The sequence below is a fragment of the Danio rerio genome, chromosome 16 (assembly GCF_052040795.2).
Source record: "Danio rerio strain M-AB ecotype USA chromosome 16, GRCz13ab, whole genome shotgun sequence".
Classification (NCBI taxonomy): Eukaryota; Metazoa; Chordata; class Actinopteri; order Cypriniformes; family Danionidae; genus Danio; species Danio rerio.
In genome coordinates this window covers 52,165,001-52,188,799 of record NC_141036.1, presented here as the reverse complement: position 1 = coordinate 52,188,799, position 23,799 = coordinate 52,165,001, and the positions used below count along the sequence as shown (strand labels likewise).

The window sequence follows — 23,799 nt, the reverse complement described above, 5'->3', positions numbered from 1 at the left end:
GACAACGAAACATTCTGAATATGTCAGCAAAGGTTGATCATGTTATCTTCTAAAAAAAGAAGAGTATCTTTGTCAACAAAAAATTATCACAGTTACAGCCAGCATCCCACAAAAGGCACTTCGAGCCTCATTTTGTGCATATCGAATCGCAAAATCCAAAAAGCCACACACCGTATATTTTGACTGCTTTGAATGGATACATTTTTTTTGTTACCCATTTTTCCATATTAAAATATTATGGTGATATTATGGTGAAATATTTGGGAACCCCTGCTGTAGACAATCAAAAATAAATATTGCTTTAGGGAGTTAATAATGTTGACCTTAAATTGGATTAAAAAAAAAAAATAATTATTCTAGCCGGAATAAAACAAATTAGACTTTCTCCAGAAGAAAAAATATTATCAGACATACTGTGAAAAATTCCTTGCTCTGTTCAACATCATTAGGGAATACAAATTCACTAATAATTCTGACTTCAATTGTAAATGTATAACAGCAGCACCATAGGTATCTGTGTGATGTATGCTGATAGAAAACAGTCAGTTTTATGGTGTATTTAATCCTGATATCCTCTGATCCCTCAATTTTTAGTGAACTATTCCTTTAAAAATCAGTTAATTGATCAAACATGCAGATCGTAACTGCTCACAGCATACAGTGGCAGATGTGATCAATTGTCGAAATGAAGTGTGGAGAACACATGATAGGAAATTTGCCTAAAGGCCACAAGGACCGAACGCTGTATCTCATCTCAACTCGTTCCCGTTCTCTTAACAGTTCAATGGCATGTCATCTGTGCAACAATTACCCTGCCCTTACTGTACAGAACGACTCGATAGAATATGACTGTGATCTAATGTAGATCCATCAGTGCTGGTGTCACTGCAGCTCTACACAAAGTTCAGCAATCAATGTGCAGCTCTGCAGAGGCCATGCACTGTTTATTTGTCAAGTACAGGCCTGTATGTGAGGATTTGTGCATGCAAAAGTCATCAAAAGTTGGCTAAAACTCAACACTACAGTCATTTATGAAGTTATCCACTGTAAGTAATCCGTACAAGACAAACACTGAGATCACATCGATTCTGGGATGCACATGAAATCTGGCATTCAAAACTTTGGAAAGACACTAAATTAAACATGAATTTAAATATTTTATAAAAGAAGTTTTAGGTGTTTCAAATAAAACTATTATTATTATTATTAGTATTAGTATTATATATAAATTAGATAATTTATCATTTTTAAAATATATATTTTAATTAGTGTTACCAGTGGCACTAAATCAGTTTTTAAGCTAATAATAAATAAGTGTGTATATATATATATATATATATATATATATATATATATATATATATATATATATATATATATATATATATATATATATATATGCTATTTTTTTACAATATTTTCATATTATTATAAACACTAGAAGTACTAATTATCTGTTTATTAAAAAAACAACTAATTAATTAATTTAAGTAGATTTAGTAAAAAATGTAAAATGGATCATTTAGATTATAAATATTATAATAATATTGCATTTAAAAATGTCTAAAGAAAATAATTGGTATCAGTTTTAGTCGAATTAATACTATTACAATTTAAAAATGATTTGTTTAGATAGTTTATTGTAAATTTATTGTTAAAAAACAAATAATCTGTTTATGTTTTTATATGGTCGGAGGGGTCCAATTTGAAATTGAAAAATTTATTCAAAGATAATTCCTTGGATTTACTCAATTTTTTACATTAAATGGTTGTAAACAATTTATTTGTGTTGAATTTAAACAAACAAATTAAGTTGAACATTATGTGTTTGTTTAAATTCAACACATAAATTGTTTGCATCAGTTCTGCATGCAACACTTTTTTCAGTGATACACACACACACACACACACACACAGACACTCAGTTAAAGTCAAAATTATTAGCCGCCATGTTTAATTTTTTTCCTAATATCTGTTTTACGGAGAAGAGATTTTTTCAACACATTTCTAAACATGATAGTTTAAGTAACTCATCTCTAATAACTGATTTATTTTATCTTTGCCATGATGACAGTAAATAATATTTTACTAGATATTTTTTCAAGACACTTCTATACAGCTTAAAGTGCCATTTAAAGGCTTAGGTTAATTAGGTTAACTAGGCAGGTTAGGGTAATTAGGCAAGGTTTAAGCTGAAGGAAAATTACCGATTGAATGAATATTACTATAAGTATTTTAAAATTTATTTAGCTAGTTTATTGTAAAAGTACTGTTAAAAAAGGAGAAAAAATATATAATTTAGAGAATTTATTAAAATAGTATTTATTAAAACAAATATTTTGTATTTATTTAAAAGTAGCCAATTAGGTCTACAAAATGTATGTTTTTAGATTGCGTAGAATCAATCTAAATCTGTTAAAATTGATAACTATTAGATCAAAACTATTCAGTTTAACCTGTTAAAAGATATGATTATAATATAAGTATATCTACTGTAGCTGTAGAAAAAGCAGTTAGTCTTCTTTTATGAGATTGGCTTACTTAATATTCGGGGACAAAATTGATGCAGCTCCCCACTCCACACAATAGATGAATGAAAAAGAAGCATTTAAAACGCTTTGGATTTATTCATATATAAATATATATTTTTTAAATTTAAAATTACTTATTAGTTGCATTTATGTTTAACTAACAATTATCAATCATATAAATTTAATTAGTTATGTTATAAGTATGTAATGGGTGGCACGGTGGCTCAGTAGTTAGCACTGTCACCTCACAGAAAGAAGGTTGCTGGTTCGAGTCCCGGCTGGGTCAGTTGGCATTTCTGTGTGGATGTTTGCATGTTCTCCCCGTGTAGGCGTGGGTTTCTTCCGGGTGCTCTGGTTTCCCCTGCAGTCCAAAGACATGTGCTATAGGTGAATTGAATAAACTAAAATTGTCTGCAGTGTATGAATGTGTAAGTGAATGAGTGTGTATAGTTGTCTCCAGTATTGCGTTTGCTGCTGAAAGGGCGTCCGCTGTGTAAAACATATGCTGGAATAGTTGGCGGTTCATTCTGCTGAGGTGACCTCAATAAAGACTAAACCGACGGATAATGAAAAGTATCTAATCCAAATGAATGGAAATAGTATGTTAGGATGGATATTAGGCCTAAATATTTTGAGTGTATGGTGTGTGTTTGTGTGCACATGCATGTATTTATATAGTAATTATGTGTAGTATTATTTCAGCTGTTTTAATCAAAAGTCAGCAGATAGTCAAGTTAATTCTCTTTGTGGGTCTTCAGGTTTTGGCTCATGTCAGCTGCCATTACAGCAAAAATGGGGACACATTAAATGCAAATAAATAATGAATGTCATGAATTTTTCAGTCCGACTTCTGAATTTAACGTCCCACTCTAATGATATGCTATTTAATTAAAAACACCTTTTAATGCAAAAGAAATGCTTTTAAATAAACCAAAGCATTTTCATGCACAAATGGACCCCAGCACATTTGAATCAAGAGGAAAACGCTCTTAAACCTCCCCACGCCACTCTTTGTGCTAATGGCACATCCAGATTCTGGGTAACATTGACAGACCTTAAGGCCATGTGATGATGACTTTCTAGGTCAAATGGTGCCTAAAGCCAAGACAGCCAGAAAGGAGGGGGGTCGAGAGAAACTGAGGGAAGCCAAAACGGGGGGGAGAACGAGCACAAAGTGGAAACAGACGTGCCTAAAAATAAACCATCTGAAATATTTAACTTACTGACCCAGAAACTGCATCACTGTAATCATATCTATGCTCCAGCAGAGGGGTCGGCAACACCGAGAGCATGATATCATTAATGTGGAGTATGGAAATCATAATGAAACGGGAAGAAGAAAAGCCCCCAGGGAAATACGCCGGCAAACACGCAGCCAAGAAAAACCCTGCGAATCCGGGACGCTTTAATCGCTCTGTCCACTCTTATAGAATTGACCAGGATCAGTGAACTTTTAATGCAAAGTGTGTCACTGGGCATCAGTTCAGAATGTGACTCATAAAGCCTTAGAGTGAACCCAAATAAACAACTGAGCTAATGGAGAACAAAAAACACACAGCCTTTCTAGAAAAGACTGGAGCTGTCTCAGATCATGATTTAGGTTTTTTATTTTTTTATTAGACTTTCTTTAATGGAATTAAATAAATTGGTGGTATACCATGCATCCGGAAAGTATTCATAGTGCTTCACTTTTTTCACACTTTTTTTATGTTACAGCCTTATTCCAAAATGGATTAAATTCATTTATTTTCTCAAAATTCTACACACAATACCCCATAATGACAATGTGAAAACCTGAAAAATCACTTGTACAGAAGTATTCACAGCCTTTGCCGTGAAGATCTAAATTAAGCTCAGGTACATTCTGTTTCCACTGATCATTGATTGGAGTTCACCTGTGGTAAATTCAGTTGATTGGACATGATTTGAAAAGGCCTACACCTGTCTATATAAGGCCCCAGGGTTGACAGTGCATGTCAAAGCACAAACCAATAAAGGATTAATCGCGATATTCGCACGTAAATAGCCGTTTGAATATTTGAGTTTACTCGCTTTATTTGTTCGTCAAACCCCGCTTCATTCGCGCATCAAATTCACTTCAGAACAGACCCGCGTGATGGGCAGGGCTTCTGTCTGCCCGGTGACTCTAGCTTCATAGCTAAATGGCTAACATGGATTTTATTGAGAAAATAACTGTTTATGTGCTTTATGAAGGCTGAAAAACAGCGTCGATACGTTTAAGGCCGTGTCTGAGTCCACTAGATTCTTTCAGAGGTGCATCCAGCTCTGTGGGCTCATAAACTCCCCCAGAAACTTACCCTGGATGATGAAGGCTTTCAGCGGTGCTTCTGACTGAGCCCAGCCCAGTTTGATGACCTTTTTGTCGGTGTCGGCTGGAGGCTTTCCCCCCGGACACCAACAACAGGTGTACGTCACAATCATGCCCCCACAAGAGCAAGCTCCTTATTGGTTAACGAGGGGTGAATGTCCGCTGAAGTTCAGACTTTCGAATTTGAGCAATTTTGCGCGAAACGCGCGTCAAACGTGCAAAATGCTTAATTCGCGCCTATAGCGCCGCACAATTCGCGTCATTTGCGTGTATCGTGCCGCAGGATGTCTATTCACATGTTTGCATTGACTTAACATGTAAATCACTCGCGCTTGATGCGCATTCCGCGTCTGGTGTGCACGCCATACATCAGACCATAAGAAACCAAATTCTCTGGTCTGATGAGACTAAATTTGAACTCTTTGGAGAAAACCAGGCACCGCTCATCACCAGGCTAATAACACCCCTACAGTGAAGTATGGTGGTGGCAGCATCATGCTGTGGGGATGTTTTTCAGCAGCAGGAACTGGAAGACTAGTCAGGATAGAGGGAGAGATAAAAGCAGCAATGTACAGAGACATCCTGAATGAAAACCTGCTCCATCTGATTCATTTTCAAGCAGGACAATGACCCAAAGCACACTGCCAAAATATTAATGGGGTGGCTTCACAACAACTCGTGAATGTCCCTGAGTGGCCCAGCCAGAGCCCAGACCTAAATGTTATTGAACATCTTTGGAGAGATCTGAAAATGGCTGTACACTGTCACTTCCTAGCCAACCTGATAGAGCTTGAGAGGTACTGCAAAGAGGAATGGGCAAAATTGCCAAAGACAGGTGTGCCAAGCTTGTGGCATCATATTCAAAAAGACTTGAGGCTGTAATTACTGCCAAAGGTGTATCAACAAAGTATTGAGCAAAGGCTGTGAATTTTTTTATTTTGCAATTTTGCAATTTTTCACACAAATATAAATGTATTATCTTACTATTTCTAAAAATGTTTGATGACTTATTAAATATTATTTTAATAAATGTATCTGTTTTGTTCTACTGCACCAAAATATAGGACCTATATTCACTAAAAAATGGATCAAAATGTTGATTTTCAAAATGGGGTGTACTCATTCAAGAATAAATCTAGCTTAAAGGAAAACATCAAAGTTGTTTGCTTAATTTCATGCAATGACAAACGTCTTTGACTTTCGTCTGTGGAACACAAAACAAACAGTTCAGCAAATTTTCCATGATGCTCTTTTTTTATACAATGGGATCATTAAATACAACGTAAAAAGAAGATAAACGCACTGTAAATAAAAACCCCTAATAAATAAGAGACTAAGCCGAAGGAAAATTATTGAATGAGTGAATGGAAATAACCACATTATTGTTGGCTGTTGTACATGTAAACATAGTCAAAGTTCTGAATCATTACACAAATAAGAGAAGATATTGAAAGCAGCACTCTTGAATCACCATTTCAGAATCTAAAACATCAAATTTGGGGTGAAGGTTTACAAATCATTCCATTTCTTTCGGGTGGGTAATAATAAAATGCTTGCACTTTGGTGTAATCACTATCTGAGAGTTGCCCTGGGGCACCATCAATATTGATGCCCCGTGGCTTAACTGGGTTTTTGCAGGGACTTTCTCCCACATCAATATTGATGCCACTGCCACAAATCCTCGTCAGCCCCTTTTTACATTTTTATAGCAGCTATACGAAGGGTGGACGACTTTGTTAGGATGGCTAGGAGTTTTGGTGTTGCTGGAGGAATTGATTTTAGTCACACTCATTAGTTTTAATGGGATTGTGATTGGCCAGGGTTTTGATTCCAGGCTTTGGAAAATGGGTTTCATTTTCAAATAATAAAAAAGTAAAGGTTTTTTTTTTTTTTTTTGCACTCTTAAACAAGTTTATGTTAGTAAATGAAAAGACTAAAACTATTGGTCAAAAACATATTCGCTAACTTAAATATAAAAATAAAAAAATCACAAAAAATGACTAACTGACACTCAGAAAACAAACTGAAATGAAATAATGATTAGAACAAATAATTGTTTTTAGAATTAAATAGCACTCATTCTGTTGAAAATCTGATTAGAGTTTAGAGATTCTGTTTAGAGAAACACCTTTTACAGACAAGCACATCAGTCAAGAGCATGATTTCTCTATATAAACTTTAAACATTTAAAAATCTGGCAAAAAATGTAATCTAGACATGTTTAACCACATATATTATCTTTAATATAAATATGTTTGTCTTCATTCTTTATCAGCAGATCAGTCAAGATCATAATTACTGTATATAAACATAAATCATGTTTTAACTTTTTTCATTGGCCAAAAAATGTATACTAGACATGTTTAACCACATGATCTTTAAAATGAAATTTCACTTCTTCATCATTTTCAGTTTTATTTGTTTACCATTAGCTGCGTTTGTGTGGTCTTGAATTCATGTAAGCTGTGCAAACACTTAACTTCGATTAACACTGGACATTTTCAGTTAACTCAGGTAAATCTAAATTTGAAAGAAAATCTGTTAATAAAAAAGAAAAGGAAGAAAAAATCGAATGCGTTGACAAAATAAAAATACTAAACAAAAGCATATGTGTAAAAAATAAAATAAATTGTGCATTTATGAAGTGAGCCTCATACAGGTAAGTGGGCTTGACAAACCACCTGTAGAAACACTGTTCTCTAAAAAAACAAAAGTAAATTAAAACAATTTTCTGAGCAGAAACAGGTCCTTTGTATAATTAGCACTTCTTATGTATATTGCCTCTTGTTATATCGCTGAATGCCTTGCTGAATGTTAAATGACTCAATGTAAATAAAACCTAAATAGAAAAGTTTACAAAATAAAAACTAAGCTAAAGCAATTGTGTATAAAATAAATTGTGCATTCATGAAGTGAGCCTCATACAGGTGAGAGGGTTTGACAAACCACCTGTAGAAACATTCTTCTCTCTAAAAAATAAGTAAATAAAATCACTTAATTTTCTGAGCACAAACGGTTCCTTTGTATAATTAGCACTTCTTGTGTGTAATGCCTCTTTCTGTTGAATCGCTGAATGCCTCGCTGCAAGTGTCTACTAAATGTAAATAAAACCTAAATAGAAATGTGTTCACAAAATAGAAACTAAAGCTAACACCGGCAGCTAGCTCTCTACTACTCTGACATGGTTGCCCATTGAAGCTAAGCAGGGCTGCTCCTGGTCAGTACCTGGATGGGAGACCATATGGGAATGCTAGTTTGCTGCCGGAAGTGGTATTAGTGAGAACAGCGGGGGGCGCACAACCTGTGGACTGTGTGGGTCCTTATCCCTCAGTATATTGCTCAGTAAGCATCATCTTTCGGATAAGACGTTAAACCAGAGTCCCGACTTTCTGTGGTTGTTAAAAATCCCAAATTTGTCCATCATGGCCTCCTAACCATCCACATATCATAATTGGCTTTATAACTCTCCACCAATCAGCTGGTGTTAGTTGTGCGGTCTTGCGCAATATGGCTTCCGTCGTGTCATTCAGGTGCTGTACACTTTGTGGATTCCCCCCAAAAATGTTTTAAACATTTTGAGTGTCCAGAAAAGCGCTATATAAATGTAAGGAATTATTATTATTATTATTATTATTATTATTATTATTGATATTATTATTATTATTATTATTAACCATTAATAATAAAAAGAAACTGAAAATAAACTGAAATGCACAGCAATTTTAGTCTTAAAATAAAGAATAAAACAGCAATACAGTAATTATAATTGCTCCTAACAAGCAATGGTCCCAAAAAAGCCGCTCCAGTCTTTGTGTGCTTCCGGAAGCGGCCGCAGGGCAGGAGCTACGCTTCAGCAGCTGGCGTCCTGACAGTGAGCCAAAACCGAGAGACCTCGCATGCACAAAGACTGACCTCAATTCAATTTGACGTCTCAACTATTGATCTGGCTGCCCCAAACCCACCCAGAGTCAAAGCGCTTGCCCTTGTGGCCAGTGTTCAAGTTGAAGCGCTCTAGCTGCGGGCCACTTCTGATTCCTCCATCGCTATACTTCACCCAGGCCTCTTGTTAAATCGAGATTGCTTAGAGGTTAAACGTGTGTGACTCAAACGCTGCTCAACAACACCCCATTTGTTGGCTATAGTAGAGTTCGTAGCAATCACTGTCACACGTCTGGATGATTTATGGGGCATGACAACAGATTTGTCACTAAAACCACAGGCAAAGCGTATAGTGTAAACAATGAAGCTGACTTTTTATCACTTCAAAGATGTAAGCAAGCACCCGCATGGTCGCTTCAGATATGCATGCGATTATATTATAGAAGCCAATATGCATCTGCATTGACATTTAACTCACCCACAGGGCACATGGGGCTGCAGATATGCTTTATATTCACAGTGAGGTGATATTGGGTGATGTTGAGGTGAAGAGGTCACTGTTGGACTGGAGTGACAGTTCTGAAATGAAGGTATAAGTGTTTTTCATACTAGCCGCTCTATAGTGAAACAATCTGGAGACCGCAAGGCCATATGGACGACTTATAATAACCCTGCCAACAGAGGTCAAAAAATTGTGCATTAGTGAATAAGTAAGTAATGGGTATTTATATAGCGCATTTATCATGTATGGCCATACACCCACAGTGCTTTACAAACATGAGGGGGGTCTCTCCACACCACCACCAGTGTGCCGCATCCACTTGGATGATGTGACGACAGCCACAGGACAATGGCGCCACACACCAGCTATAGGTGGAGAGACAGTTATGGAGCTAATTCGTTGGATGGGGATGATTAGGAGGCAATGATTGTAAGGTCAGAAGGAGGGAATTTGGCCAGGACACCGGGGTTACACCCCTACTCTTCACGAGAAGTGCCATGGGATTTTGAATGACCACAGAGAGTCACGACCTCGGTTTAACTTCTCATCCGAAATACGGCACCCACTGATAGTTTTGGTGTTGCCTTCACTATACTATGGTATTTGGACTCACAGACAGCAGGTTGAGCGCCCCCTGCTGGCCTCACTAACACCCCTTCCAACAGCAACCTAGTGCGTGAACGGGACATATTTTTAGAAGGGCTTGTGTCCAGTGAGCCTAAACCAAACTTTTTGTATTTACTCAGTAGTTATAGGAACTAATTTTATCATTGACCTCGCTCTTTGTATCATTATTACCCCATTCACATGGGGCATCAGCTTGAACGCTTCCTGTTCACTTTGAATGGGTGATGTCAGGCGTTGCTGAACTGCATTGTGGATCTGCCACTTCGGAGGCATTGCTTGCTGCAAAAGTTGGAACTTGCTCAACTTTTCAAACGCCGATGGAAGCGTCAGCCGATCAGATCACTGTATGCAAATACACCAGCTCAGACAGTGGCCTATTGCTGACTAATTTCATTGCCTGACTCTGCTATGATGATCGCGTCTGCCCCAACTTCAGACACGCCCTCTGTCAAACGTTGACGCTGAAGCCCCGTGTAAATGGGGTGTAAAGCTGAGAAAAGAAAACGGCAGACAAAGATGATAGGTAAATGAAGCAAATTTTAGCTTAATGTATTTTGTTGTTTTAATACAATGAAGTGTTAGGCCTGATTCAGACTTTTGCGGACCTCTGCCTGCTGTGCACACACCTTATGAAACGGATGAGGCTTTTTGACGTGTTCGCTGTATTGATATACATTAAAACAACAGGGGGCAGTCAAAAAAAAACTGACCATAAAATTAGACAGGATAGAAGTAGGACGTTTCCGGAACTACGTCATATCATTAATATCATTGAACATTTTTAAAGTAATTATTTTTTATTATTTTTTATAAATTATTTGAATGATTATACGGATTTTTATAACCATTGAAGATATTTTTTTAAAGGGCACATAGTTTACCCCATTTTAATGATTTAATAATAATATTAATGTTCTTCTGGTTGTGTCAGTTAAGGTTCAGTTAAACACACAGTTCAGATGTTTTGGTAACACTTTACAATAAGGTTCATTAGTTAATGCATTTACTAACATGAACTAATCATGAACAACACTTGTACAGCATTTATTAATCATAATTGAACATTTACTAATGCATTATTAACATCCAAGTCCATGCTTGTTAACATTAGTTAATGCACCATGAGTTAACATGAACTAACAATGAACTACTGTATTTTCATTAGCTAACGTTAACTAACATGAACAAACACAGTAGTAAATGTATTGTTCATTGTTTGTTCATGTTAGTAAATGCATTAATTAACATTAACTAATGAACCTTATTGTAAAGTGTGACCGATGTTTTTATTATAATGTGGTAAAAAGTGTCATGTTGGGGGCGTGTACACAGCTCACTGTTTTAGAGGCGTGTTGCTTCACATGAAAATTAATATCACAGGGAGCTTCTGTGATGCAACCGGCTGAAGTTTAAGGTAGACGCAATGAAAAGTACACATGTTTGCAAACCTACCAAAAGGTACAAACAATAATTCCAATTAGAGCGATCATGTGGTAAATGTTGATCTTTTGTTGAGCCCAATGAGCCTTACATCTAAAAATAGAGCGAAGGTGTTCCTTTAGTGATATCACTTTGACTCACGCTGAAAATGGCGGACGTGAAACCACAAACTAAGGATATGGGGATGCACCTGTCAATCAATATTGGTGGGCAGGGGCGCCGCACTCCTACGTCAAGTTGCAGTCGATCTAAAAACCGCTCCAATTGGTCCAACGTTAATATGTTGTTAAATTAAAAAAAAAGGACTGTGTGTGTATTCCTCCTTCCCTTAAAAAAAAAAAACAACCAATAGTAATTTGTTTGGTTGAGCTCAATCGCATATAGCAATAGTGTCTTAAAAGGGACGGGACATGTAAGATATCAGAAAGCATTTATTTCATCAGAAGGTTTGATGAAAATCATTTATGTGGAGGTGACAAACTGCAAGTTTTGTATGTTTATGTCTTCTAAATGTAAATTTCGTCACTGTTTTGGAGCACATTTCTTATAGATGTGTTCAAGACTAACATACTGATACTAAAGGCTGATTTATACTTCTGGGTCAAGCGCAAGTATGGTCCCACACAGCCTTCATGTGGTCACATAGCCCTCACTGTGGCTGACGCCGATGCTAATGCGCACCTCTCAAAAAATGTAACTACATGTCTTAACGACGCGTAGCGCAAGCTCTGTGATTGCTCGGCTTGGTAGAGGTGACGAGGGTTGGCCTAGCCTGATGGAGTGATTGCTTACAAGTGTCGAGTCCCGTGAAAGAGCTCCAGATGGAAACTTTTGTTATTAGTGTTTACCTTATGACTAAAGTTGTTGCTCGTCCACCGGTTCCCGCCTCTGAATTAACGAGTTTTAGCTACATTAAGGTAGCGTTCAGAAAGAACAGTCACCCGCAAAGAAACTCGACATAGAGAGGATCATAAACACCTACTGCCAGCTAGTGTTTCGGAAGTGTTATTGCAGTGAACACGAACAGTGCGCAGAAGTATAAATGCATGGCTACACGCAAGGCATGTGCCTTGGGGCATGGTGATCACTCGACACATAAATGTGCCTCAACACCTTCGGGACTTTAAATTTCCTAGCTGTTGGCAGGGGGTACTGCAACACCCTTAGCACCCCTAGTTCCCATGATAATGTGATTTCATTCAAACTGTTCACTGATAGTTCCTATTGTGTTGGGTTAGACTCTATTCTAAATTAAAAGCTAAAATACCTACCTTAAAACTTATAACTTAAATCGTTCCTAGTTAATTAGGTGCATGATTTTACCAACCCCATCCAGAATGCTAAGAAAGCCCATATTTTTTGTGAGCACTTGGTTGCGTACTGCTCACAAAATAATCAGTCAGTAAATGTTCTCTGAAATGGCCAGCACTGTCATGAAAAATCATTTGAAATTAAGGCATTTTAGAAAAATACAGGTGAATGACCCAAATAAAGAGCGTTTAGACATTGTAATAAATCCTGAACGTACTATTTGAGCTGCAAAGAGCAATGCTTAGTGTAATCCAAATACAACCAAACATCTTGGTTAAGTGGAATTTAACCGTCAACATGGTGAGGGAAACATCAAGATCTGCAGCTTATCAAAAAGTCAAATAACTGGGGAAAACCTGTTTAAATTAGCCACATATATACAGTGGTGGAAAGAGTACTGAAAAATCATCCTTAAGTAAAATGATCATTACTTGCCTAAAAATGAAGTGCGAGTAAAAGTATCTGTTGTAAATATTACTTGAAGTATTACGCTGTAAAAAGTTGATGCATTTACATGTAATTTGTGGAGGTGTGTAAACGTAATATTCTGTAGTGCATTTAGTTATTGCCCAGCAGGCACACAACATCGTAAGACATTAATATTAGGTTAGATTTAGATTGTGACGTCAGGTGACCAAAATTCAATGTCTAGCTAGTGTCTAAGCAAAAGATCAAAAGAAAATTGGCACACTGCCACTTTAGCTCTCAAAAAGTCTTTATTATCATATTAATAATTGTCATATTATAATACCATATTAAAGACTTTTTGAGAGCTAAAGTGGCAGCGTGCTGATTTTCTTTTAACCTTTTGTTACAATTTTAATTTCTAATCGAGCACCTGCCTTCAAGATTATTTAGATGTGCGCACATTTCTGTTTTTTGCTAGCCAGCGTCTAAGCACAACATTATTTTTATGGCCAATAACGATGTCAAATGATGTTTATATTTGGTTAATTTTAGGTTGTGTTAGAAAGTGACCAAAATCTAATGTCGAGGCAATATCTTAAACAAACCTCATATTGACGTCAAATACTGACATTTATTCGTCAGGTATGGCAATCAAAATCCAACCTCTGATAGACGTCATAGTGGTAACGCCAACACAACGACAAGCTTTAACATCATTAGATGTTGATATTTAGTTGATTTTAGGTTGGATGTTGGACAATGACATAGGCCTGACGTTAAGTTCTGACGTCAACTCGATTTTCATATCAAAACAAAATGCATAGTCCCAATGATGTTGGGGTACAACATCAATCTGACATAATGTTGACGTCTTGTGCCTGCTGGGTGTCTAAGGCCGTTTCGGCCATCTAACAGTAAACATCTGTCATTGAACAAGTGTCACATCTGAACATCTTCTTTAACACTTTTAATGCTTCCAAACAGTTTGCAGCAATTATAGATAGCCCATGTGTTGACGTTGTTCATTATGAGGCGATTTACCTTCTATGTGTGATTTGATTGGACAGGAATCACAGGACTGTTTTTCTAATCCCCATAGACAAGACAAAATAAAGTAGTGACTGCAGGCTGAAGGAAAGTAGTGGAGTAAAAGTACAGATACTGCACAAAAAGTACTCAAGGGACAGTAAGAGTACACACTTTTAAAACTACTTAGTATATTACAATTCCTGAAGGAAAAACTACTCAATTACAGTAATTTGAGTATTTGTCATATGTTACTTTACACCGCTGCATATATATGATTTTTTTTATGTGCAATTTTTTATTATCTGCCCAAAACACCCATGGAAAAACCTCTGAAGGAGTGGCCCAATAATAATAGGGAGAAACGAGGTGTAAAAGTCAGCAGATGACAGCAAAAATTCTGTGAATGACAGATTTTATTTCGGTATTTCATTTTTCCAAACCTAAAATACAGAAAAAAAACATACTTTGATAGAAATATTCTGTGAACTAATACAACAGGTCCTGCTTTCAAAGGTCCCAATGGCTTTTATATCCAAATGCTGCCTTAAAAGCTGTAGTGCCATGTTTAAAAAACAAATGTGACAATGGGGTTTAAACAGTCAAACAAGCAAGAAAGTAACAAAAAATACTTGACGCAACCTACAGTATGCTACACAATATACCTGGTCATTAAAGGCAGACTATTGGCATATTTGAGGTCTTGAGTTTTTTTGTGAATTAGGGTATCCTGGGCCAAATTAGCACATCTGACAGTCAAAGGAGATTGTTATCCCTTGGTTATACATAGACTTTGCTGGCTTGGACACATCAGTCCTTTCCTGACATTCCCCAGAATACACTATTTTTTTTTTACCCCAGTGTTTTTCTTGATTCTACAGGGTATAATCACCTGTATTTTACAAGACGTGTGTTGTGCTTGGCATGGCAACATTCTGTCTAGACGTGCTGGATATTTGGATGCAGCTGAGAAAAGCACGGAAAGTGAGGGTTATCTGGCTGGTTTCAAGTGCCTCTTTCAAGTCTTCCAACTTCATCAGACACCTAAATGCAAAATAATCAACGAGACAAACAAAATGTCACCTCAGTTGTCAGTTCCACAAAATGCTCCCGAGAGATCAGTTGCCTGTCCTGCTTTGGCAATGGCTTTCTCTCCAACGACTCCTGCAAGAGTGCTGCCTGTTTAAAGGGGGGGGTGGGGGGGGGGGGGGGGACGTAAAACAAACCTTGTCCACCCTAAATTTAGCTGCTGGAAGATTTTACTTCACCACACATTTACAGACAGAATCTCGACTCTGTCGTTAATACAAGTGGTGGAGTTCTCGAGGTCCGTCTACAGTTAATAGCATTTTGGCATCAGCTTTAATGGCTTCTGGTTGAGTCAATACTGGACGTTGCACTTTGGGTCAAACAGTCCTCGTTCTTAGAAAGCCTCTGCAGGAAACAGTTCGGCTTCTGCATGAACGCTGTTGTCCATTCCCACTGATAGAACAAACGGCTGGTGCTTCAGATAAGTGAGTGGGTGATGATGTGGCAGAAAGGGGCATGACTTGTTTACAGATTCTCAGTATTGGCCATGACCCCATGGCGGGCGGCAGAGGTGTGATATGGATTATGTGGGTGGGATCAGGGCCCGTTCTCATTGTAATGGATTGAGATGGGTCGGTCCCTCTGGACAGGCATGTAAGGCCAGTTGTAGCTGGAGCCGGAAAGCAGCATGTCACGTAACAGGGTCTCGATGGGCGTTTTGCCTACCAGCCGCACAAAGAACAGCTGTTCGATAACAGGAGAGGAAACGATGCGCAGGGAGGGAAGCCGTAACAACAGGCGGCCAAATCGGTTGGGTTGATTGGGATACTGGTTCCGCACATACTCCTCGAGAGCACACTGGGACTTCTCCTGGATGCTCTCCACATGGGCCACATCAGACAGACCCATGGCATCTAAAGTGGAAAGTAAAAACAGATGGCAAATTGAATATCTCCATGTGGAGGAAAACACAGAGCTATATTAGTGCACTATAGTAGTGTTCAAACTACTTATATTTCAGGAGTTCACACTTAGAAAATGCTTTACAATATTAGCAGGTTTGGCATGCTGTCTCGGGAGAGAACCCTAAGCTCGGAGATTGATGAGCCCAAGGCTCCCTCCTGGTCAATGGGTATTTAAGGGAAACGAGATCAAGTAGTTCTTGAGAGCTCCCCCGATTCGTTTGGCCTATTGCTTGATTAATAAAGACAGCTCTTTAGGAATAGGCTGCCAACCCCACCGGTGCATACTCGCAAGGAGAAGCTCATTATTATTGTGCTTGTGACTGTTACTATTATTTAATTTTATTGTGTCTCACGTCTTTAGACTGCGGGAGGAAACCGGAGTACCCGGGGGAAACCCACGTGAACTTGACGTGAAACGTAGGACTTGAACCAACACCCTTCTTGCTGTGAGGCAGCAGTGCTAACCACTGAGCCGCCATGTCACCCGATCTTAGAAATGAGGAGGAAGGAGAAGGGTTTGATGGGGGGGGGGGTGAATTCTTCCTAAGCAAAGTTAAGGAGTAGAGATATTTATGTTAGATTTAGAAAAATCTGATTGGCTATCTGATGATTACCGATAATAACCAGCTGCAGTCAATCATATCACATGCTCTTCTCTAAATTTGTGAAACTTCACAAATTGAGCTGAAACAGATTTTGGGAATTTGTTGGGGCAACTTAATAGTTTTATTTTCTATCCACTGAAATTTGTAAAAATTACTAAATTAACTTAATTCCTTCATGTTGTCCTAATCAGCGGTAGATTTAGTTGTTTTGGGGCCCTAAGCAATTTCAGCCATGGGGGCCCAAGTTCTGAAATGCACCCTTTCTACTTTTATATATTTATTTTTTATATTGCTATTTTTTTATATATCACTGTTATGTCCCGACCAGTCTAGGGTTGGCGGGAATAGATAATAATGATGACCCTTTAAACAACTACAGGGCCCAGGGTAGATTCTGCTCTTCTTCTTGGCTTTATGGCTGTTCATCAAGACGACGACAAGGTTTGTTTAAGCTTGGGTCGACCATGGCTTGTTATTATATGTATATATTATTACATTAATATGTCTCAGTTGTGTATTTAAAAATGGTGCTTCCTTTGTTTTCATTATCCTGAGCTGCATCCGAAACCACATACTTCCATTCTATACAGTACGCTAAAATCAGTATGCCAGCTAAGTAGTATGTCCGAATTTATAAATTCGAAAATTAGTATGTGAGAAGTACCCGGTGCCTGGTGAGAGAATTCATGAATGGGAGTGAAGCGACGCAACTGACGCAGATAGGTCACGTGATGATGACAAAATGGCGGATGTAGTATGTCCGAATTCCATTCATACTTCTTACATTCATACTGTATAGAACGTGCTTTTCTAGCAGCCGAATAGTACGTTTAAATTCAAATGCAGTACCTACTGAGTAGTAGGCAGTTTCGGACGCAGCCCTAGCTTGTGCACAAGCTAGTGATGTATCTCTGTAATAGCACTCAGCTGCACATATGGCTCCGCCTTTTGGTACCCTTTTGTTGTGCTAGGAACCCTTCTGAAAGGGTAGCCAAAAAGTGGTATGGTACTGCTCACTTTTAGGTACAATTCGACAGTGGAACCGTCCATAAGAGCTGTACCAATCAGTGAAAATGGGGCATAAGAATTTTCAAGAGCTTGATAGAAAGTTGTCTAGTACATGTACATACAGACATACAGAGAGACTCTACACTAAAAGACTCTCCAAGTTTGTAAGATGATGGCGTTTTAACCCCCTTTCACCGTCCCCTTTGTCCTGTTATTTATCATTGGTGTACGCATACATTTAATCCCGCTGAGCTTTAGTTCTGATAACAAAAGATTAATTGCTTCATATTTCTATGAGGGCGAGGAGACCCGCTGAGTGGGACACAACCGTCACTTCTGTCTACGTCCCGCAAGTCTAGATAAAGACGTCTATGGTTGCGGTAGGGAGCATTTTGTAAGGGGGCCAGTGATGCGTCAGTCCCTGGCGTAATGTCAGCTCTGACAAGCCTTGCGTGCCTCGCCAGTTTCCCTCACACTGGCGCTGCATGGCAAAGGCAACCCCCTCTTCTCTCTTTGTGTTTCACAGTGTGAACACGCGCTGGGAGCTGCCACCGGGCCGCGTTGGGCCGTCGTAGCGACTAGCTGACATTAGTGGCCTGTTGGGAGATGCTAGGTGATGGGAGGTTTGGACTGAGGTAAAGGGCCACAAGAGTTTGTCTGTCCCTGTTAGCTCATGCCGGCGGGTCTCGGCAGGGGGTGGAGTGGGGTTTTTGGCTGGAATTGCAGGATGGATCACATTGATGCCCCTGGCTACAGAGGTTATGTAGGTCACGGCCAGACTGAAGCGATTCCCTCTTGCTGCAACTCAGCATGCATAATTCAGTCATGTTGGTGGAAGCTGAGGTGGGGCGGGGGGGCTGCTCGCCTGCTTTCAATAATAGATGGAAGTGTGAAGGATTGAGTGATAAAAAAACGAATCGAGAAACGGCCATCCATTTGGAAAGGTGCAGGTTGGAAAAGGGTTTCTGACAGGTAGAGCAGGAAATCAGAAATGATCTGAACCAGTCTGCAAGACATTTCCGAGTCTGGAGGTCTGTACTAAAGTATTTGTTGTTCTGTTTGTTATGAATGGTGTACTGATTGGGAAACAACACCGGTTTGGTTGTAAAGTATGTTATGTAATTGTAACCCCGCCGGTCCTACACCACCCAACCCGCTCCGAGCTGGTATCGAACCGGCGACCTTCCGCATGGGAGTCGGTTGCTCTAACAAGGAGGCTAAAGACCACGGCCTCTAGTGTATGTCGCTAGAGCACCTTTAGAGGTCAGAGGTCAGAGGAGTGAGGTTTACCTGCACAGCATTTATTAGCTGGCCTCCGTTACATAATCAGGTTGGACCTCCATGGCTATGGCAAATAACAAACTGGATATCATGAAAGAAATAACCATAAGGTCTCCAATGTAGAGATACAATCTTTAAAACTAATTTAGTGTCGACTCTTCTTCAGAAGCATGGTAGAAGTAGTAGTTTAAGTTCTTCTTACCAGAGGTGAAGAGAACGATAGACTTCAGGCAGGAGTACTCGGCCGTGTCTACCTGAAGGGCTTTTAGTTTCTCCACCTGCTCCTGAAAAACTCGTATATGGTCCATGAAGGCCACTACGCGCTCGGCAGACATGGGGGACGCATGTAGTCCAGCGGCGGCCAGCAGGGGTGCTACATGCAGAGGCATTGAGCACTGAGCAGCATTCAGAACAAACAGCTCACTCCACGACATGCGTAACAGCGCCACCTACACAAAAACAACACGCGCGTTTTCAGCTCATTCAAATATTATCAGTAGAGACAAATATTAAAATGCACTTTAAAAAATTATGACAAAAAGTCAAGACAACAAATATTTTTATTTTGCTTAACTTATTTTAATAGACTAACCAGGTTTCCATAAAAACAATTTTGAGTTGTAAAATTTTAATATTTTAACTTAATATTTTAGTTAAATTGAATGATGTAAGTTGAGATTACTAGAAATGTTAATTTGAATCAACTAAAAAATTACCACAGCAAGATTTCTTTGGTATACTATACAGCAATTTAAATTCAAAACATTTGTTTTATCACTGCCAACTTTTATAGGAATAAACCACTCAAGTTTTTTTACATTCACATCATGTGTGTTTAGTTGGTTTACCCCATCCATGGTAAAATCACTGTTATACTTTATTGCTATATTTTTAATAAGCTGTTTGCATTACTATAAACAGTATATTAATGTATCATTTTTCAAATAAGTTATTTTTTTCCTGGTTGATGTTGCAAGGCTTTCTTACAACTTAAACTTAACTTAACTTAAATTACCTTAACTTTGACATAAATTAAACTTTACGTTTAACTCAACTTTTACTTTTTCTTTAACTTAACTTTAACTTTGTTTACTTTATCTTTAACTTAAATTTATCTTATCTTTAACTTAACTTTAACTTTATCCTTAACTTAATTTAACTTAACTTAACTAACTTTATCTTAGCTTAACTTTATTTTAACCAAACTTTATCTTAATTTGACGTTATCTTAACTTAGCTTAACTTCAACCTTAACTTTTGTTAAAACAGCAATAAATTAATATATAAAAGTTATCTAAATAAATACTTAATAATACATTATTATGAAACCAAGCTGTTTGAGCATGGTGAAATAAAGCACTACAATAAAAATATAAAAAGTTGTTCATTAAAAAATGTAAAATGAAAAAAAAGTATTTATATATTAAAATAATATGACTTATATAAATAATATAGCAGCTTGAATATGGCAACATTGTATTTAATTACTATTATGTGGGATTCAGTTTAAGTTTGCCATATTAAATAAAAAAAATTATTTAAATGTATTTATTTAATTAAGTTTTGCCATATTCAAGCAGCTTGGTAATTAAATTAAATCAAAATCAAAACTTTATTTTAAAACTATAAAATTGAATAAATGATTATTTTAATATTTTTACAAGCCGACAAAATTTAAATTAATGATATTTTATTTTATTTTGCATATTCAAGCAGCTTGGTAATTACATTAAATTAAAACTTTATTTTAAAACTATAAAATTAAATAAATGATTATTTTACTATTTCACATAACCAGGCTGCTAGAACATATCTAAATAAAAAATAATAACAAAATAAACATTTAAAATAAATTTTTAAATACAATAAATAAAACACAAAATTATAAGTACAAATTATAACATTTAATCAATAATCAATGAAAACGACTTAGAAGCTCTGAAATGTTGCTTTACCTGATCCATAAGCTGCAGGTCTGGAAAGAAAGGTATATTTTTGGCCCACTCCACAGCGCTGAACAGCAGACGTGCAGCCAGTTCGCATATGTTCTCGATGCCCATCAGGTTATTGGACTGCATACATTGGGCTCCATAGCGGGACGTGGGGTACGGTTCAGCCCGTAAGAGCAGAGAGATGAAGCCGGACAGGTACGGCTGACCATTATACGGGTCACTTCCATTGCTCAGGTACTGTCCTGGACTTGACTGAGAGTTGGACATTCGACCCCTCTGGACAGCTGCGAAAAGAGAAAACAAGAAGAGCTGTTAGTGATGGATGTTACAGTCGTTTCTGAAATCACTAGAGCATATTTCTCAATACTTCTGTGATTATTGCCAAACTCTTCACACTGTAGCGATCCAAGCACTTCATATTTGAGTCAAATCAGCTCATTCTTTTACAACATCAGCAAAGATTTTCAGTCCACCAAAATAGTTGGTCGTATAATAAACAGTGAACTAAAACACCAAAAACACGTAGTATTGAGTAATTGTTTTTTTTCTTCTGTCAAGCTATCAAATACAAGCTCCTGCTTCTGGTCAGGCATGATACTGTATGTATCTTCAGCTACAGTAGGAATCATCTGTGGTTGGTTTTACTTCAGTTTTGTATTATTTTATTGTTTTGAACTCAAGTTTGACCATTTAGTCAAGACCAAAAAAGTTTTTAAACATGTCAATTGATACAATAGCTTTGTCGAAATTAGAAAATATTGAATAAAATTGGCACATCATGCATTCATGGACGACTTTTGTCAAAACGGCAAAAAATGATGCACACTTTAGTTCAGGTTTTGTATATTTTGTATGTAATTTTGCAAGTTTTATATTCTATTTAATAAGATGTAATAAATAAATAGATAAATAATAAAATTAAAAATAATATATATAATTATTGTATGTACAGTATATGTGTCGTATATTTATTAATATTTAGTATATTTGTTGCATCCACAATAAAAGTTTATTTTGACATAATATATATATATATATATATATATATATATATATATATATATATATATATATATATATATATATATATTGTATGTGTGTGTGTGTGTGTGTTTTAACTATTTTGTTTTATAGTTATTTAAATTCATATATATATATATATATATATATATATTGAGAGAACACCCCATTTTGAAAATGAATATTTTTATCTATTTTTTTAGTGAATATGGGTAATATATATATATATATATGTGCACTTGAACAAACTAGATTTATTAAATAGATATATTTATTAAAATAATATTTTAGTCACAGAACATATTTAGAAATGGAAAGACAAAAAGTAAAATTAATGCAAAATATTTCAGCAAAATTGTATATATTTGTGTTTCTCTTGATTTTTGATATTTTCTAAAATTTGTATTTAATATTTTTCCCTAACATAAAAATTTGGGCTACTAATTTTTGAACCATTATTGTAAGTTATTTTGTTAGATAAGCTCCAGATTTGGCTTCAGAACTCCCTAATCTAATGTATATGCAGAAATATAATATTGTAAAGCATCCTATAGAAAATATTCATTTAAATGAAAGATTTGTGGGGGTGTACTCGTATATGATGAAGTGTATGTGTGTGTGTATTTTTTTTTTCTCAAATATATGCATGCAAGTGTGTATTGTACAAATTATATACAGTACACACATTCAATTTTCTAAACAAATTTTTATTTTGTTTGCGATTAATTGCAAATAATTTTTGCCCAGCACTAATATATATTATCTAGACTATTTTTAGTATTTATTTAATAGTGTACATACAGCTTCATTGTATATTAGTATATAAATATTTGATTTAATTTTATAGTCTTTCATATAAGTTTTATTTTATTTACGTAATGGTTAAAAGCCAGGCGATGTCGACTGTTTGGAATTTGACAACAAATTAATTCCTACGCTTGCTGTAAGTTTTGCTGAATTAACCAAATTATTGATAAAGGTGTTTTAAAAAAAGGACAAAAATAATTAATTTTTAAATTTGACTACAAATATTGGATTAAGTATTGAAAAATGTGTTATAGTGACCAAAAAAAAAAAAAAAAACTCGCTATGAGTTTTGCTGGATTAACCAAAGTATTAATAAATGTTTTCTAGTAAGCAAAAATAATTTATTTGAAATTTGACAACAAATGAGTTTTTATGTTCCCTATGAATTTTTCATTAAAGTATTGCTTAATGTGTTTAAGTGACAAAAAATTAATAATTTATTTGATAACAATTTTTCGGAACAGTTTTTCGGAAGTCGTCAAAGTGTTGAGAAATGAAAAAATAGTACAAACATTTGAATTTGACAACAAATGAGTTTTTATGCTTACTGTGAATTTTTTAGAAATCGTCTAGATGTCGATAAATGTCTTCTAGTGACACAAACAAGAACAAAAATAATTAATTTGCAATATGACAACAAACTAGTATTTATGCTTGCTGTGAGTTTTGCTGAAATAACCTAAGTATTGATAAATTTAATCACACAAAAAAGTACAAAGATTTCTTTATTTGACAACAAATGAGTTTTTAGGCTCACGGTGAGTTTTTCAGAAGTCATCATAGTATTGGTTGATTTAATTTTGTTTTGTTTTGCCATATTCAAGCATCTTGTTATTAAATTAAATTAAAAGCAAAACTTTATTTTAAATCAATGAAATTAAATCAATTATTATAATAATAAATAATACATTTTAATAGACTAAGCTTCCGGCTGGGCCAGTTGATTTCTATGTGAAGTTTGTATGTTCTCCCTGTGTTGGTGTGGGTTTCCTCCGAGTGCTCCAGTTTTCCTACGGTCCAAACACATGCGCTATAAGTGAATTGATTAAACTAAATTGTCTGTAGTGTATAAGTGTGTG

General features: G+C 36.4%; 2 protein-coding genes across 2 annotated transcripts in view; both read right to left on the bottom strand.

Annotated features, from left to right (window-relative positions):
- LOC147840416 (uncharacterized) overlaps nt 1-23,799 on the bottom strand; it is a 976,031-nt gene that overhangs the window by 497,096 nt on the left and 455,136 nt on the right. The gene's annotated exons all lie outside the window — the stretch shown is intronic.
- nr2f5 (nuclear receptor subfamily 2, group F, member 5) overlaps nt 14,452-23,799 on the bottom strand; it is a 32,446-nt gene continuing 23,098 nt past the window's right edge. Inside the window, 3 exon segments of the mRNA NM_131186.1 lie at nt 14,452-15,996; nt 19,144-19,390; nt 20,897-21,177. Coding sequence (NP_571261.1) covers nt 15,680-15,996; nt 19,144-19,390; nt 20,897-21,177 — 845 coding nt within the window. The 3' untranslated portion in view covers nt 14,452-15,679.